The sequence below is a fragment of the Grampus griseus genome (assembly GCF_964374135.1).
Source record: "Grampus griseus genome assembly, chromosome: 5".
NCBI classification, from domain to species: Eukaryota; Metazoa; Chordata; class Mammalia; order Artiodactyla; family Delphinidae; genus Grampus; species Grampus griseus.
Window position 1 is genome coordinate 140,530,775 of NC_138998.1, and position 18,972 is coordinate 140,549,746.

General features: G+C 49.3%; 1 protein-coding gene across 2 annotated transcripts in view; it reads left to right on the forward strand.

The window, feature by feature from the left end:
- Nucleotides 1-517: 517 nt before the first annotated feature.
- The window catches only part of SLC37A1 (solute carrier family 37 member 1), a gene marked incomplete at its 3' end in the record, with an annotated part of 67,916 nt that continues 49,461 nt past the window's right edge, over nt 518-18,972 (forward strand). The window contains exons 1-3 of one of the 2 annotated variants that reach the window (XM_082655084.1): nt 518-578; nt 7,428-7,617; nt 16,170-16,251. In XM_082655084.1, the coding sequence (XP_082511210.1) occupies nt 7,562-7,617; nt 16,170-16,251 (138 nt within the window). In that variant the 5' untranslated portion in view covers nt 518-578; nt 7,428-7,561. Of the gene's footprint in view, nt 579-1,267; nt 1,359-7,427; nt 7,618-16,169; nt 16,252-18,972 lie in introns of those variants that run through there. The other variant, XM_082655085.1, reaches the window with a different exon arrangement.

Consider the following 18,972-nt stretch of genomic DNA (forward strand, 5'->3'; position numbering starts at 1 on the left):
GGTGTGATCAAAGATGGTTCACCACAGCCGATCGTGGGCCCCATTTTCACTTAATACGAGGCTAGTCTCATGAGTCTGACCCCTGAGAGGAGGTAATAAGAATAATGTCCAGGAGACCAAGGCTGGCCCCCTTTAGTGCCGGTCCTTTCTCGGGAAGCCCGGCTCCGCTGCTGTCCGGGAGGACTTACCTTGAGGACAAAGGGTCCTTGGGGAGCTCTTCTTTGGTCAGTTTCGAACTCAAGCCCGGGCGCCCGCAGGCAGGTGCAAGGAGCGGGGACCGCGGGGAGGAGTCCTGAGCGGCGGTGGCCCGGGGTCTCCTCGTGGCGGCGTCCCCGCCCGGCCTCCCCGGGGCTGGCTGGGCCTCCGGGTGCGCTCCGGGGCCGCGGGAGGACCGGCGAGGGGATGAGGGGGAGGGGCCGAGCCGCCGCCGCCGCCGCCGCCACCGCCCGGCCGGGCGCCCCGCTGCCTCAGGAAAGTGAAAGGGCCGCCGGGGCCTCCGCGCGCCGCCCCAGGAAGTCGCGAGCAGGAAGCGCCGGCGGCGCCCGGGCCGGGCAGCGGGGCGCCGGCCTGGGGCGCAGGTGAGACGCGGGGACCGGGAGGGGGCCGGTGGGGAGCGGGCGGCGCGGGGACCCCCTCCCCACCGCCCGCGCCGGCCGGGCCGCGGGGCTCGGGCGCCGCGGCCGAGCGACACCTGCCAGCGCGGGCGACGGGCGGGGAGGCCGGGGGTCCCTGCGCCGGGCGCGCGTCTTTGTGCTCGTCCGGGGCGGAGGCGTCCGGCGGGCCCCGGGCCCGGGGCGGCCCTTGCAGCGGGCGGGGGCGGGGCTGGAGGAGCGGCCGGGCGCCCCCGGACCCGGCGAGCGGACCCCGGGGGATCCGGTGCCCGGCCAGCAGCCGCCCAGCGGAGCCCCGGGCGGGGGCGAGCCCAGCCGTCCTCCGGGCCTTTTCCCCGACCGGGCGACCGCGGTGACAGCCCAGCCCGGGGCTCGAGAGGGGAGCCCCGCGCGGGGTGGGCGGCGCGGCGGGACGTGGGTGTGCCCGCCAGTCCTCCTCCGGGACGGGCCGCCGGGGAGGAGCCGACGCCAAAGCCGGCGGGAGGCTCGGAGCGCCGGCTCCCTGGGCCTTCGGCTTGTTCGTCTGAGCAGCTGGTTCCCGGAGCCGGTGAGCCTCCTGGAGGGATTTGACTGGACTCAAAGCCCCGGAAAGTCACCCGGCTTCGGGGCCCCAACCGTCAGGCTCTTTTTTCCAACACCCCCCAGCCGCCGGCCCTCCCAGCCCCTGCAGCCACGCTGCTGATCCTGGGGACCTGGCGACCTAGGACTGCGACCAGGATCCTGGAAGGCCCCTCTGCACACCGCCAGGTTTGAATTTCTCCGGGTGGAATTCCAAAGCCCGCCTTCCCTTTATTCTCCCTGAGCTTTCTGTCTGGAAAGTGCCCACCTGCCCTTGAATCTGAATTGTGTGAGGATGTTCGAGTTGGTAACTAGATTAGATCTCCCCCTCCCCCCATGGCTCCTTCTTTAATGTCTTTTAAGGTCAACCTTGAGAACCCAGGGCTCTAGACCTCCAGTGTCTCACCATGTGGTTTTGGAACGGCATTTGCATGTTCTGTGTTGTACCCGCCACCTTGAGGTTCTGTTTGTTGGTGGGAGAAAGTGGTACAGGTAGAGGATTCCTTTTTGTATTTAAGCCCAGGAAAGAAATACTGGTTATTGTCATTAATTTTTAATATTGCTTACAGCCTTTAAAGCACAGACCATACAAAGTGTTTTCTCTGAAAAGGAAGTTGTGTTTCTCTTTCTCTTTCTCTCTCTCTCTCTCTCTCTCTCCCCTAAAAGAAAAATGTCTGAAAACTTGTTTGGGGAACATGCATTCCCCCCGCCCCCTTTCAGTGTTATGCGCATCATTGCTTTTGAGACTCATTTTCGTCTCCAGCGAGTACGAACTGTTCCCCAGGTAGTGTGCTGAGGGTTGGGCTCCAGAATGTGTATTGCCCTCAGGTCATCCCATTTTATAGTTATGTAGTTTATAGAGTAGGTTGGGCACTTCCGGAACATGGGTATAAAAATGTATATTTTAGATTGTAAGAGAGATGCTCTAATGGGGTGTTTCTGAAGTTGCTATCTTTAACAGTAGGATGAAACTGGGTATTCTGACACTTTTCCCTACTGGAGTGGTGAGTTCCAAGGGTGCCTATTAAGAGCCGTTTTTTTAAAAGTACGTTTTCTTTTTTATGTGCTTGGATTATGTGCCAAAAACGGGGCTTAAACCAAGTGATCTGCTCCAGTTCTGCCGCCCTCTCTTTGGAGGAGACCTGCCCAGAGGAAGCAGGTTGGAGGGAGGAGAGCACTGAGGGAAACTGGACCAACCTGAATTTGCCCCACAGCGTCCAGCCAACCCAGATCAGCCTCCGGGCCTCTTCCTCGACAAGGCAGTGGGGCTCACAGGAGAGCACGGAATTTGTCACTGATGACCTTGGCGGTCTTGACTGGCTGTCGCTGGAATGATTTTCAGTGGGCACCGTCCAGGCTTTGGAGGAAGGGGCCTCATTAAATAGAGCTCTTAATGTCCTACGTGTAAAATCTCTATGTTTACACATCTTAATTGCACTTACAGTGAAAACTTATAGCGCTTGAGTTCACCCATTTTACAGAGGTAAGAACCATGGTTTTAAAAGGAAATCAAGATATTTTTTTTTTCCTGCTGACTTTTCCAATGTCTTCTGGATTTCTTTTTTTTTTAACATTACAGGTTTTACCAGAATTGAATTGAGGTTCATTGATTAGTCGATGTAATAGATGGCAATAGAATATTTCCAGATGAGCTATAGGTACCTAGAGAAGCAGCATCTGGACAGAGGAGGAAAGTTGACTCTGACCATCCATTTCCAGGTGCTATAAAACTTAGCCCAAATCCTTTACTCTAAAGGAGTCACTCAAAGATTGTTTCTCAAAGTATACTTAGGCCCAAACAGGAGTCCACTCATTCTGAGCAGAATTTTAGTAAAATGGTTTTTTTAAATATAGAGATTTGAGCAAAAACATTTCGAAGCACTTGTAGAGCTTGGTTCAGCGCATCTCCTGACCGCTCGCTCTGTGCTGGGTTCTGAACCAGGGGATGGGGACCAGGTGGCTGCCTGCAGCGCTGGGCCTTCCTCCCTGATTTCTACTGAGACGACACCAGCTGCTGTTTACGGAGCATCTCCTCCCCACCGGGCTCTGTGCTGAGGGCTGTCCATGGATCACTCATTTCATCTTTATAACAACCCTAAGTAGGTACCATCATCCCTATTTTTTAGCTGAGGAAGGTGAGGGAGCAGAAAGCCAGTGGCGTGCCTGGGATTACCCAGCCCAGGGTCAGCTGTCGGGGCAGGTGGCACTCTGGTGGGATGAAGAGCTGCGGCTGTGACACAGTTAGGGCCCCGGTGGGGTGTGGGTGCAGGCCGAGTGGCCGGGCTGGCTGCCCAGAGCAAAGCTGTAGTTCCCCTGGCTGGAGCGGAGGGGCCTCAGTGCCTCACCGAGAGGAGGTGGGGGCAGTGGGGAGGGTGGGAGAGCTCGGCAAGGTGCATTTTGAAAACTCACTCTGGAGGGAGAGCGGGAATGAACATGGAAAACTCTTTTAATCGGGAAGACACAGGCGCTGAGGAATAGTTGAGGTCCTCTAAATCGGAGCTATTTGCTATTACTTATCTGTTCTCTCAAGAAAGTTGTTTAAAGACACTGAATACATTTCAGCTTTAACTCGAGATGAATGTTTAGTCAAAAGTCGCTTTCTTGAACACCGTTATATAACCTGTGACTTTTCGATAAGCATTAAGGTGGAACAGTGCATGCTTCTGCATGCACTGTGTGCTGTGTGATTTAATGCATGGGTCCCGAAGATTCCTTGTCACCGAACATAGGAGAAAAACTGAAGAATGGCACGAGTCGTGAGGTTGGCTTTGGGGCAGGAGACCAGGCCTCCCTGCGCCTTCCTTCCCGTCTGGCTCTGCCTTCAGCCCTGACTACAGAATGGGGCCGTTTTCCAAGGCCGCTGAGGTGACCACAGGTGTGAGAAATGAGGTGGCACAGACGAGCTGAAGTTCATTCCCACGGCATTCGTGCATTTAACTGCATTGCAAAGCCACAGTCAGATGATGGGCTTCATGACCTGCCACCTTGTCCAGGCCTATGTTCCTCTCTGTTACTGGCTCAGACGTAGCCCGGGACACAGCTTGGGGGAATGGAGCACGGCCAGTTCCCTGGCACTCTGGTGGTGGAGCACCTGGTGCGACCACTGGGCACATATGGGTCTCCTGTGAATATGAATGTTAGCTCTGCAGAGTACTGTGATTGGGAGTGAACAGGTTGATCTCAGGAGGGCTTCCAGATAAAGAGGAATTCAGTGGTTCTTTCTTTTTTTTTCCACTGTCCATCTGTTTATTATTTTTTTTAACATCTTTATTGGAGTATAATTGCTTTACAATGGTGTGTTAGTTTCCGCTTTATAACAAAGTGAATCAGTTATACATATACATATGTTCCCATATCTCTTCCCTCTTGCGTCTCCCTCCCTCCCACCCTCCCTATCCCACCCCTCCAGGCGGTCACAAAGCACCAAGCTGATCTCCCTGTGCTATGCGGCTGCTTCCCACTAGCTATCTATTTTACGTTTGGTAGTGTATATATGTCCATGCCTCTCTCTCACTTTGTCACAGCTCACCCTTCCCCCTCCCCATATGCTCAAGTCCATTCTCTAGTAGGTCTGTGTCTTTATTCCCGTCTCACCCCTAGGTACTTCATGACCTTTTTTTTTTTTTTCCTTAGATTCCATGTATATGTGTTAGCATACGGTATTGTTTTTCTCTTTCTGACTTACTTCACTCTGTATGACAGACTATAGGTCCATCCACCTCACTGCAAATAACTCAATTTCGTTTCTTTTTGTGGCTGAGTAATATTCCATTGTATACATGTGCCACATCTTCTTTATCCATTCATCTGTCGATGGACACTTAGGCTGCTTCCATGTCCTGGCTATTGTAAACAGAGCTGCAATGAACATTTCGGTACATGACTCTTTTTCAATTATAGTTTTCTCAGGGTATATGCCCAGTAGTGGGATTGCTGGGTCATATGGTAGTTCTATTTGTAGTTTTTTAAGGAACCTCCATACTGTTCTCCATAGTGGCTGTACCAATCCACATTCCCACCAGCCGTACAAGAATGTTCCCTTTTCTCCACACCCTCTCCAGCATTTATTGTTTCTAGATTTTTTGATGATGACCATTCTGACCAGTGTGAGGTGATATCTCATTGTAGTTTTGATTTGCATTTCTCTAATGATCAATGATGTTGAGCATTCTTTCGTGTGTTTGTTGGCAGTCTGTATATCTTCTTTGGAGAAATGTCTATTTAGGTCTTCTGCCCATTTTTGGATTGGGTTGTTTGTTTTTTTGTTATTGAGCTGCATGAGCTGCTTGTAAATTTTGGAGATTAATCCTTTGTCAGTTGCTTCATTTGCAAATATTTTCTCCCATTCTGAGGGTCGTCTTTTGGTCTTGTTTATGGTTTCCTTTGCTGTGCAAAAGCTTTGAAGTTTCATTAGGTCCCACTTGTTTATTTTTGGTTTTATTTCCATTCCTCTAGGAGGTGGGTCAAAAAGGATCTTGCTGTGATTTATGTCATAGAGCATTCTGCCTATGTTTTCCTCTAAGGGTTTGATAGTGTCTGGCCTTACATTTAGGTCTTTAATCCATTTTGAGTTTATTTTTGTGTATGATGTTAGGGAGTGTTCTAATTTCATACTTTTACATGTACCTGTCCAGTTTTCCCAGCACCACTTATTGAAGAGGCTGTCTTTTCTCCACTGTATATTCTTCCCTCCTTTATCAAAGATAAGGTGACCATATGTGCATGGGTTTATCTCTGGGCTTTCTATCCTGTTCCATTGATCTATCTTTCTGTTTTTGTGCCAGTACCATACTGTCTTGATTTCTGTAGCTTTGTAGTATAGTCTGAAGTCAGGGAGCCTGATTCCTCCAGCTCCGTTTTTCGTTCTCAAGATTGCTTTGGCTATTCGGGGTCTTTTTTGTTTCCATACAAATTGTGAAACTTTTTGTTCTAGTTCTGTGAAAAATGCCAGTGGTCGTTTGATAGGGATTGCATTGAATCTGTAGTAGAGTACAGATTCTGGGTAGTAGAGTCATTTTCACAATGTTGATTCTTCCAATCCAAGAACAGGGTATATCTCTCCATTTATTTGTATCATCTTTAATTTCTTTCATCAGTGTCTTATAATTTTCTGCATGCAGGTCTTTTGTCTCCTTAGGTAGGTTTATTCCTAGATATTTTATTCTTTTTGTTGCAATGGTAAGTGGGAGTGTTTTCTTAATTTCACTCTCAGATTTTTCATCATTAGTGTATAAAAATGCCAGAGATTTCTGTGCATTAATTTTGTATCCTGCTACTTTACCAAATTCATTGATTAGCTCTAGTAGTTTTCTGGTAGCATCTTTAGGATTCTGTGTGTATAGTATCATGTCATCTGCAAACAGTGACAGCTTTACTTCTTCTTTTCCAATTTGGATTCCTTTTATTTCTTTTTCTTCTCTGATTGCTGTGGCTAAAACTTCCAAAACTATGTTGAATAATAGTGGTGAGAGTGGACAACCTTGTCTTGTTCCTGATCTTAGTGGAAATGGTTTCAGTTTTTCACCATTGAGGACGATGTTGGCTGTGGGTTTGTCATATATGCCCTTTATTATGTTGAGGAAACTTCCCTCTATGCCTGCTGTCTGCAGGGTTTTTAATCATAAATGGGTGTTGAATTTTGTCGAAAGCTTTCTCTGCATCTATTGAGATGATCATATGGTTTTTCTCCTTCAATTTGTTACTATGGTGTATCATGTTGATTGATTTGTGTATATTGAAGAATCCTTGCATCCCTGGGATAAACCCCACTTGATCATGGTGTATGGTCCTTTTACTGTGCTGTTGGATTCTGTTTGCTAGTATTTTGTTGAGGATTTTTGCATCTATGTTCATCAGTGATCTTGGCCTGTAGTTTTCCTTCTTTGTGACATCTTTGTCTGGTTTTGGTATCAGGGTGATGGTGGCCTCGTAGAATGAGTTTGGGAGTGTTCCTCCCTCTGCTGTATTTTGGAAGAGTTTGAGAAGGATAGGTGTTAGCTCTTCTGTAATCAGTGGTTCTTTCTTACACATCATGTGAAGTTCATTTCAGTGACCTTTGAACAAGCTGCCCCCCACCCCTCCCGAGGACGGATGCTCTACCCCTACCTGGTGGTTCTCGTGGTGGGAGTGCCCTGTTGCAGGGAAGTCCAGCTCTGCTGTGGGCTGGGTGACCACACCACGTGCGGTTACTTCTGCCAGGGCCTCCGACGGTGCCATTGTCAGAACACTTGACTTTTCCACCCCTCCTTCTCCTTATAGAGAGCCGAGCCTCTGCTGGAAGGAAGAGGGGAGGCGAGACCCCACAGGACACCCCTGCATGCTTCCCAGGATTAAGAACCTATTTATGAAGCATCTTATTTCGTGACCGAAGCTCCACGGTCAGTGAGACGTAAATGGCCCCACTTCCCCCCGGCATTCGCTTCATCGTCTCGTTCTCCAGGGATCAGTGGTAAGTCCTTGGGCACGGTGCCTCCGTGCAGCCAGTGCCCCCTGCCCCCAGTTTCATGATAAAACGCACGTGGATGACCAGCCTCCCCATAACTGTTGAATGGTTTATTGGTGATGGAAGCGGTGACCAGGAACACGGCTGAGCTGTCCATCTTTGGTTCTGACAGTGACAGACAGACTGAAAACCTTTGAGGTTTTCAGTGGTTTCTGGTCCACTGAAGATAATCCTGGCCCCCACCCACAGAAAAATGACCACTGATTACTGGCAGGATAATAAAAGGGCTGTGGGTGAAATAAGTATATTAACTCTGAGCTTAGTGAGTGGCCTCGCTGGGTCAGGACTTTCAGAGAGAAAATGAAACCTGAACAAGTTACACGCAGATCACTTTGTGTTCTGAGAGCGCCTGGTGTGCTCTGAGAAGCTCTCTCACAGGAGATTCGTGAGTCCCACACTCCCTGGAGCAGGCGGATGGTGAGGGCGGAGTGCAGAGCTGGGCTGTCTAGTCTCTAACCCACACTCTCAGTGGGTTTTCTCCCCTGCTGACCTCTGTTGGGAAGGAAGAATTGTTCCTCTCCCCTCTTAGGTTGAATGATTGGGGGCATGTGAATTAAACTGGCAGAAAAACAGATTCACAAGAGAAAAGACAGATTTAACCACGTATGTGTGGGAGTTCACAGAAAAACGTGACTCCAGGGGGCCTTAGAATTTGGGGATTGTATGCCATCGTAATAAGGGAAGAGGGGCAAGAGAAAGGTGCTTTTGGGAGAACAGGTAACTTTTTGGAAAGGTAGATGTGCCCTTAGGAGACTAGCTGAGAGCTAGGATACCGTTGTGCCAATGTCTGTTTAGGTGTGATGTGGACACGTCCCGTTTCTGGCATTAAGACTCAGTCTGTCCTGGCTGCTCCCCGGGGAGGATGTATGACAGCTGAGTTCTTTCTCAGAGGCTCTGCTTTTAGGCAGATAAGCGATTTCAGGACTCACGCGTCTTCTGCTCAAAATAACGCTGATGCTGCAGCAGCGTGTTCTGAATCCCTTCAGCTCCGTCTCACCGGCGCACTCTTGGCCTCCGCGCCTTTTGCAGCTTCTCAGGCCCAGGCTGGTGGGTGGAGCGCCCACAGGATCTCAGGTGTGACTTCAGACATCTGGCTCTTGCCACAGCAGTTCGCTTGTCCACTGGTCTCCCGTCTACTGCTAATCTAGCCACAAGTGGTTCCCTTTTATTTAGCGGGTGTTTATCTTTCCCTTGTTTTGAAACTTTATTTTGATACAATTTCAAACTCACAGAAGAAAATAAGAATGTTACCAGGAGCTCCTGTAGAACTCTTATAATCACAAATTCTATTCTTTTTTTTTAAGGTTGAGACCTACAGAGATAGAAAGGTGCTTCTCACACTTTAGTGTGCCTGGGAATCACCTGAAACATGTTAAAATGCAGATTCTGACGCAGTAGATCTGGGTGGTGACTGAGTCTTCATTTCCCAGGTGATGCGGTGCTTTGCGTCCATAGACCACACTGTGAGTTGCAAGGAGATAGCGTATTTGTCTTCATTTCTATTCCATCTCTACCTCCAACTTGCTCTTTGACCTTGAAAGGTTATTTAACCTTTCTAGATCTCAGCTTCCTTAGCTGTAAAAGAAGAGAATTAGCTTTTCTTCTAACATTCCTGCGAAGGACATTTTTTCTGTTTTTCTACCCAGCATGCGTTGCCTCTTCCTCACAGCACTTTGATTTCCTTTGGGGAATTGACTTCCCTCCTTTGTGTGCAGGTGTGATAGGTAGGTGAGTCTCAGGATTTTCCATCCCATTATGGCAGCCCCGTGACCTTCCGCCATAGCCCAGGTCCAGCAGGAGGCAGGAGAGGACCTAAGGTGGGCTACGGGCCTCTCTCTTCTGGGACTTTCCGTCTTGAGTTGAGTGAACCTAGGGCAGAGGAAATGGTGAATCGCCTCTGGTCCAGCCGTGGGGGGCCAGGTTCAACTGGCAGACAAATTCTTAACATTTGTCCTCATTTGCTTCTCCCCCTACTTTCTCTCATCTGTGTGTGTGTGTGTGTGTGTGTGTGTGTGTGTGTGTGTGTGTGTGTGTGTGTGTGTGTGTGTGTGTGTGTGTGTGTGTGTGTGTAGATGTACGTATACACACACACACATTTTTTCCTGAACCATTTGAAAGCAAGTTAAAGACATTATGCCCTTTTATTTTTAAATACTTCAGTATGTACTTCCTGTGAACAAGACATTTTCATATAACTGCACACAAAGATCAAAATAAGCAAGTTTAACAGTTATAATGCTCTTATCTAATCCACAGTCCATACTCAAAATTATATCAAATGTCCAATAATGTCTTTTATAGATTTTTTTTCCCTGGGCCAGGATCTCGCCTGGGGCCCCACTTTGCATTTGGTTGTCCTGTGGGTTTAGTCGCCTTTAATTTGGAGCTGTTTCTTGGCCGTCCTTTGTCTTTCATGAGCTTGCCATTTAGGAAGGATACAGGCCATTTATCTTGTAGACTGTCCCTTGTTGTGTGTGTGTCTGGCATTTCTTCATGGTTAGGTTCAGATTATGCATCTTTGTCAGGAATAACACAGAAGAGAGACAGCTTCTCGCTGATGGTAAAGGAGTTACGAATATTGGTGGCGGGGGGAGGAGGGACAGAATGAACCATGTGGTGTTGGGTTGGAATTAAAGATATCAAGAAGAACTGGAGAGGAAGTAGGGGGAGAAATATGTGTGTGTGTCTGTAGTGGGTGTGTGTGTGTGTGTGTGTTGTGTAGGTATGGGTCGTGTGTGCGTGTATGTAAAATGCCCTCTCTCTGCCCGCTGAGGGGCCCTGGGAACAGTAACACCCCGGCAGCAGTGAGCACACCCAGTACTGGATCTCAGTTTCTCTGTAACGTTTTCCACCGAAGGAGCCAGTCAGGCATCCTTGGAGGCTGGGTCAGCACTGGGCAGGGAAAGTGAGATGAGCCTGGAATATCTTGTGCCAAGAAATAAGGAAGTGCTTAAAAATGAAGGGGCGCTCACTGGCCCAGTCTGGGATGAGATTTGAAATAAACGATACCAGTAATGGATTATAGCCCATTGAATAAAACAAGCATCCAGTGAGTCCATTCTGCTATAACCAAATAACGCATAAATGGGAGGAAGGAAAGCTCCTTCCTGCAGTACAACGCCAGCTGCTAAGTAGAGCAGGAGTGTCCACGCTGGAGCGTCGCCCCCTGAAACCATCAGGGCTGCTTGGTTTAGGCAAGGATCATCAATGGACACACACGACGGGGGGAAGGTTGGAGGAACAGGATATCTATGTAACCTCAAAGTACGTACCCACAAACTCCTTATTGACTACTAGAGGTTTTACTAGCTCCTCTGAGGGGTGACCACGCAGAAAGCCCCTAAACCAGGCGGTCAGTGATAACATCACTGACGTCGTGGCCCTCCTTTAGCGTGCTCTGGAGAGACAAGGTATGCCTCGTTTCCTTGTTCCTAAATTAGGGATGTCTTCTTACTAATTTCTGTGCCAAACAATACTGTTCAGTGACTCTCGTCTAAAGAACTTTTTACTTATTTGCATATGACCGAGATAAATAACACTCAGATAAGGAAACAATATTCTCCCTTGAGTCTCTGAATTGTCTGGGAATGCCTGCGGCATTCTAGAACATCGCTGAGGAAGCTTTGAAGGTGCCTTGCTGAAATAGGCTTTTTTTTGCTAGAAACTTGGGGTTAACCCAAACACTATTCTTGTAGTATTGGTGGATACAGAGAATGCTATCTATTGTGACAGAAAGTAAGTGGAACACTGATGAAGTAAAGGTTTAAATAATTCATTTTTAATTGTATTTGCTTAATATTCATAAGCCTAAATGTAACACAAAGCAGAAATTAAAGTATCGGATTATATTCGTATCCTGGCGCTGCTATAACAAGTCCACAAACTGGGTGGCTTAAAAGAACAGAAATTGGGGCTTCCCTGGTGGCGCAGTGGTTGGGAGTCTGCCTGCCGATGCAGGGGACGCGGGTTCGTGCCCCGGTCCGGGAAGATCCCACATGCTGCGGAGCAGCTGGGCCCGTGAGCCATGGCCGCTGAGCCTGCGCGTCTGGAGCCTGTGCTCCGCAACGGGAGAAGCCACAACAGTGAGAGGCCCGAGTACCGCAAAAAAAAAAAAAAAAAAAGAACAGAAATTAATTTTCTCGTGGTTCTGGAAGGCAGACGTCTGAGATCAAGGTGTCGCTAGGGCCGTACTCCCATGGAAGGCTCAAGGGAAGCACGCTTCCTTGCCTCTTCCCGTTTCTGGCGGCTGCTGGCGGTCCTAGTTTTCCTTGTCCAGCTCTACCTGCGTCACCACGTGGCCTTCCTCCCTGTCTGTCTCTGTGTCTCCCCCTGGCCTTTTTTTTTTTTTTTTGCGGTACGCGGGCCTCTCACTGCTGTGGCCTCTCCCGTTGCGGAGCACAGGCTCCGGACGCGCAGGCTCAGCGGCCATGGCTCACGGGCCCAGCCGCTCCACGGCATGTGGGATCTTCCCGGACCGGGGCACAAACTCGCGTCCCCTGCATCGGCAGGCAGACTCTCAACCACTGCGCCACCAGGGAAGCCCTCCCCCTGGCCTTTTATAAGGACACGGAGCTGGACTTAGGATCTTAGTGGATTTTAGGTCGTACGTGAGTTAAGTATGACCTCAACGTAACTAATTACCTCTGCAAGACCCGATTTCCAAATGAGGCCACATTCTAAAATTTATGGTGGACATCAATTTTTGGGGGGACAGTATTCAACCCACTGCAAGATGGATAAAAGGAAACAAATATTATCCAAAGTCCTTGCTTCACAAGTGATAAAGGAAGAGGGTGGACGAGGATAGAATTACAAAATGAGAAAGGGCTTCTGGAGGATTGTTTAATCCCCATAACCCAGGATAACCCTGCAGAAGTAAAAAGTCTGCTCGCTCGCCCGGACGGGGGTATTGCCATGGCCGCTAGGAAGGCACCAGCCCCACAGTGGTTTAAAAGTGACCAGTGGGGCTGTGTTTAGGCCTTCCAGAAGTGGAAAGCTCAGCCTCTAGCTGCTGGGTCTTCCCCTCTCCTCCAATCCTACGTAATAAGATGAGGAAGGAGAGAGGAAGGATTTGAAAACAGAGGGAGTAGAGTTGGCCTGATCCTGGCGAAATGAAAGATCGGGTTCCTCTTTAGGCGACATACCTTCTGTGTGTGTCTAGGAAACTCCCGCTTTGCAGGGTAGGTTGACCCTTTGCCCTGATTCTGCAGAGCAGGTTCCCTCCGAGAACCCTGCCAACTGGCAGGCCAGTACTCTTCCCAAAGGACCTGATTCATCAAGGTGTTTCACCTCCACCCAGAACTGAACTGAAAATGTCTGGAGACAGGTTCTCCACTCCGTAGCCCTCGGTGTTCTCGGGGCTTCCACGGCTGTGCTCCAGCGTGCGGCATCCCCAGCACGGGGCGGTCATGGGAACCACTTCCAGCCCTGCAGGCTCTGGGCAGGTGAGCATCCCATGCAAGACCGCCCGCTAGACAAGAAGGCGAGGGCCCGGGGATGGCCGCTGGGTTCCAATAACCTGGACAGCTTGGCAGCCTAGGAACGAATGCAGGTGTGTTAGGGCCCCAGGGGTCTTCAGACCTGATCGAGGCATATGGACGAGCTCATTATTTCGGGGTTTATTTATTCTATTTAATAAATATATTAAATGCACTTAATAAAACTAGAATATTTATAAGTGGAATGTTCTGGGTAGAGAGTGGAGACCATGAACCTGAGGCCCATTTTCCTTTTAAATTTGTTTATTTGATTTTTGGCTGCTTTGGGTCTTTGTTGCTGTGCGTGGGCTTTCTCTAGTTGGCGGCAAGTGGGGGCTACTCTTCGTTGTGGTGCGTGGACTTCTCATTGCGATGGCTTCTCTTGTTGCGGAGCACGGGCTTTAGGCACGCGGGCTTCAGTAGTTGTGGCACGACGGCTCAGTAGTTGTGGCTTGCGGGCTCAGTAGTTGTGTCTCGCGGGCTCTAGAGCACAGGCTCAGTAGTTGTGGCGCACGGGCTCAGTTGCTCCGCGACGTGTGGGATCTTCCCGGACCAGGGCTCGAACCCGTGTCGCTGCATTGGCAGGTGGATTCTTAACCACTGCGCCACCAGGGAAGCCCCCCAAGGCCCATTTAAGTAGACCTGCTCTTTCCAAGTCCTTGTGAGCTGGGTGATGATGAAATTCAGAGTCTCCTGGCCGATGGCACACCTGTAAGCTGGTTGTGTGTAGCATCACTGAGGGCTCCAAATCCTCTCAGACTCTGATTTGGGAGGGGCTGGAGGCAACTCAGACTGAGAGTATTTTCTTACTCCTTGTGGAGATGGGAAAAGGGAGCTCTGTACCCAGATGGGGGCCGATCGGGGTCCCCCACAGTCCACACTAGCCCTAGCAAGTGGGCATCAAGCAACCAATGGGTCTAGCTATGGGCTGGAAATTCGGGTGTTGAAAGTTCCAGTGGCCTAGAACCTTCATAAGCTGCTGCAGAGGAGCAGGGGGTGGGATGTGGAGAGCTTCCAGCAAGGAATTGAGAGACCTCCACCCCCTCCCAAAACAGATGACTTTCAGAAACACAAGGACAAAAGCCTAGACTTTTGTTACAGGTCCACTGTACTTGCATAGTCTGTGTTCTTTGCGATAGACGACACACTCACTGGGTTTCAGTTTCACTTTTTTCCTACCTGCTCATTGGCAGGGGTTCGAAGAGAAAAATCCTAGGAAAACCATCAGTCAGTGTTTCCTTGATGAAGTCGGCGTGGTGTGCCCTCGCTAAGCGCAGGTGTTCTGGAGGTTGACGGTTTGAGTCCCACGGTACTACCAAGCCCTTTTTCCCACCTGAAATATGACCTTTTGTTAAAAAGCTGGCAATATTTATTTGACTCCTGCCTTTTCTGGTGGCCAGGGAGCCAGACACCCTCAGGAGTCTTCGTGTTAGTCCAGAAAGCTACCCTTGAGAAGTAAATCACAACATTGGAAACGTGGGTGGGAGACAGGAGGAAGGCCCTCTCCTCATCGAGGGCCTTGAATGAGCCGCCTCCCCGGGGGCCGTGGCCCCCCTGCGGCCCCTGTCTGTTCTGTCGCCCCTGCCTCCGCCTTGGGTCATTACGGGTTTAAGCCCGCACGCAGTTGGAAGGTGATTGGCCTTTGCAGACCAGAACAGGACGGGTTCTTCAGGGTTAGGGGCCCCAAGGACTTTATCCTCCTGACCCGTTGTCTTCCCCGAAGGGCCGCTTTTCTATAGGGTGGTTCAAACATTTAGAACCACATGTAGACCTGAATGAACTTTCATCTTCTTGCTAAAGTATCTTCTTGTCTGTGGTCTCCGTACACCTCAGCACTTCCTCTCGAACTGCTTTTCTCATAAACCAAGCGCAGCAGCAGGGCTTTGGGCCACTAATTTTTATGCCATTGGCCTTATTCATAGCTTGTCAGCGTCACTGAGTTGTTCTCACTGAGGCCGGTGAAATAGTTATATTTCTGCCTTGCTGTGTCCTTCTAAAAAGTAAAAAATAAATATGATCTTAAATGCCCAGGGTAGCAGGCTTATAAGTCGCTTGCAGCTGATTTCGTTACGAACTAAATCATCATTCGTTTTTGTCTGCTTTGTAAACCCATGTGTACATCTGTGTCCCAGGTTTCTCTTTGGTTAGTTTTTCTCATGATGGTTTAAATAGTTTCAATTAACAAAGTAAAAGTGGCACATTTTTGAAATATTGTAGTGGTGTTATAAACAGGATTGATCTTTGATGTAGGACTAAGTAAAAAAAATACAGCATAAGGAAATTTAAGAATCCCGTTGGAATGGATTCTTAATGCACCTTTTTTTTTTAATTGAAGTATGGTTGGTTTACAACGTTGTGTTTAATTTCTGCCGTACAGCAAAGTGATACATGTGTGTGTTCGTTATACATATATATGTTCGTTTTCATATTCTTTTCCATTGTGGATTATCCCAGGATATCGACTACAGTTGCCTGTGCTCTACAGTAGGACCTTGTTGTCTATCCATTCTCTATGTAGTAGTTTGCATCTACTGATCCCAAACTCCCAGTCCAGCCCTCCCATCCGCTTCCCTCCCCCTTGGCAACCACAAGTCTGTTCTCTATGTCTGTGAGTCTGTTTCTGTTTTGCAGATAGGTTCACTTGTGTCATATTTTAGATTCCACATATAAGTGATATCATATGATATTTGTCTTTGGCTTTCTGACTCACTTCACTTCGTATGATAATCTCTAGGCCCATCCATGTTGGTGCAAACGGCATTGTTACATTCTGTCTTAAGGATGAGTAATATTCCATTGCATATACGCACCACATCTCGTTTATCCATTCACCTGTCGATGGGCGTTGAGGCTGTTTCCACGTCTTGGCTATTGTAACTAGTGCTGCTGTGAACAAACAGAAGGTGCATGTATCTTTTCGAATTACGGTTTTGTCTGGGTGTATGCCCAGGAGTGGGGTTGCGGGATCATACGGCATCTTATCTTATTTTATGTCATCCCTGCCACTGTTTTGTGTTTCAGGTACAGAGCCTTCATTTTTATTTTGACATTTTTGCTGTATGCAAGTTTTCACTTATCTCGAAAGCCTATCAGCATAGTTAAGGTAAGAAATCATTAAAAGCACCCAATGTCATTTCCTGCCTGTAATCTCTGTAAGGAACTAGTGAGCCGGTTGGGGGGAAGGGGAGTTTGGGGGAGAGCAGTAAGATAAATGGAGAAAATGGATTGTTGAGAAGCAAGGTACTTTGCTGCTTTGGTTTTTAGTTTCTCTTTTCTGAAATTAATAGCTTTAAAATGGTTTTGGGATTTATAATTTCAGAGGTAGTATACTTTCGGTTATATTCGTTGACTGTCCCAGAATTCTAAAGCTTAATTACATATCTATTCTGTCTCGTGTGAACTTTCCCTCCCAATATATCCAGTCTAAAAATGTTCCCCAAATTGCTTCTACGGTCATTAGGCTTTGATCCTAAGTCTGGCAGTGGTGGTGTTTCTCCATTATTCTTAGAACACTGAGTTCCTGTGTGAGTGATGGGTGGGCAGGAAGTTATTAAGCAGGCATTTAACTCGACTTGGGGAAAAGAAGATTAAAGGAGACAGTCCTACGTAGTAGCCAGCTGTAACCTGGGGGAAAGCAGAGTCGTTTTCTTACCCTCACTGGAATGACATCATTTTGCCTGCAGACTGTCAGCTGGCTTGAATGGCTGCTGAGCCTTTATCATAGAAGGGACGAGGAAATCGTCCAGGGCCAAAGGTAGTTCATTTACAGCCCGACTACGCCTCCGTCACTTTCTCCTCATTGGCCGGGACGCAGGTCCAGGACTGTGATTCCACTGACCTTTGTAGTCCTGCCTCCTCTGCTCCCCGGGTCGGGGGGAGGAGGGGCCGACTGCTGGACAACTGTCGTCTCCGGCTCCCGGCCGGTGGCAGAGGCAGTGCCGAGGCTGTTGCTTCTCTGGGCGGTTCTGTGTTCCCCGGCCTCCAGCAACTCCCAGTGGGCGTGAAACATCATCCGTCTACTCCAAGGATCCTAAAATTCCTCGACCCCTAGTAAGCAGGCATTTCCCCGGCCCTTCAGGTCGCTTGCAAACTTCTCCCTTTTTTAATGTACGAAGTTTGAATAACTATGGCAATCTTTGCAGACCTTTTATAATGCAGTTTTCAAAACAGAGAAAAGGATGGGACAGGAGAGGGTGGGCCGTCATCCACTTGACCAGTGTCTCTAATATCAGTACCAAGGACCAACCCGCCCCTGTCAACTTAAATACTACTAATTCCTGCCTTCCTGGTTAGGGAAATACACATATGGCTCAAGAGAAAGGCAAGTTATGAAAAGGGAAGAGACCGTTGAAGGGACCTTAGAGAGTGCCTAGAACTGAAGGAGCCAGCGGGGTCGGGAGCCTTCCTGCGGCTCCGATGGATCCTGCAAGGCCGGCGAGGGTCCTGGGGCCAGTCCTGGCCTGCTGGGGGCGTCGCGGTGCAGCAGCAGCCTGACAGGCGCGGGGCCCGTGTTGGGACCGAGGCAGCATGCTGAGGGGGGCTGGCCACTGGAGGGTCTCCTTCTGGCGGCCACGAGGGTCCCCATTTAGCCAGGAAGGGATGCGGCATTGTTCCCGGCCACTCTCGCGGCTTCCCCGTCGGGGGCTTGGGGCTTAGTGATGAGGGGTCCGGCTCTTAGTTAAGTTTTCATCAGTCACAGTGACTGCCACTGGCTGAGCCCCGCGCCTGACAAGGTGCGCGCCTCCCTTATTTAATCTCATCGTCACGACAGTCCTGTGCGTGTCCTTTTGAGGAAACTGAGACTCAGGGGCCTAATTCCTCTGTGCAGGCCAGGGCCACCTCAGGTGAATTCCACAGGGTCGGGCTGACTCCAGGGTCCCTGCCCTTACCCTCCCTGCCACGGATCTCTAGGGCAGGTGTAAGAAGCTGGGTACAGTCGCAGCATCACGCCCAGATTTTCTTCAACACGCAGATTGTCCGACTTAGCACCTTAGACGTGCCTGGATGTGTGGATTGGCCTAACGCAGAACCCCGGGGCTTCTTTGCCTTCTGAGATAGATAAGATGTCACACTACATACGATAAGTTACTTTGCAATGCCTTGTGCTTTATTTAGCTCATCTTATTTATAAAACTAGAAGTAGTAACGGTGCTGTTGACCCAGGGAACAGGCTGAATTATCTATAACCTACATTTATTAGCACATCATGAGCAAAACGAAATTAAAATACATTTGCGTAGCTGGAACTGATCACCAGGGGTGATGAATCATAAACTGATTCATATTCTTTAATGTCACTTCCAGGGACGTGACATGTCGTGGTGGCACGAGGCTACTCTGTTTAGACTTAGTTTAACCACTGATGAAACCTTTCATTTTTCTCTGATTTTAGTATATAGCAAAAAGGAAAAATAAGTGACAGTGATGAAAACAGGGCTGGGAGGAGGTGGGGTTACAACCCCGCTGTCTTCTGAGAGCGGCTCCAGTGCTAGCCCTGCCTCTTAACTGGAGGCCGATGGACAGGTGGGGCCTGCACACTGCCCGAGGGACACTCTGGGGGGCTCTTCCCTGGCCCCCCACCCCCGGGCTGGGCCAGAACAAAAGCCTGAAAGCAGAGGGTTCTCGGGGAGAGCCTGAGCTGCAGGGGATCCAAGGTCCCCGAGGGGAGCCGTCACATTGACCGGTCTGAGTGTGAGTGTCCAGCCCTCTCTGCACACACGGGACCCAGGAAAAGAAAGCCGTGAAATCCTCAGTGGCGGACAGAAAACAAAGCCTGAAAGGCTGGAAGTGCGTACCTTGGCTTTGGGTGGGAAACTTGCCATCT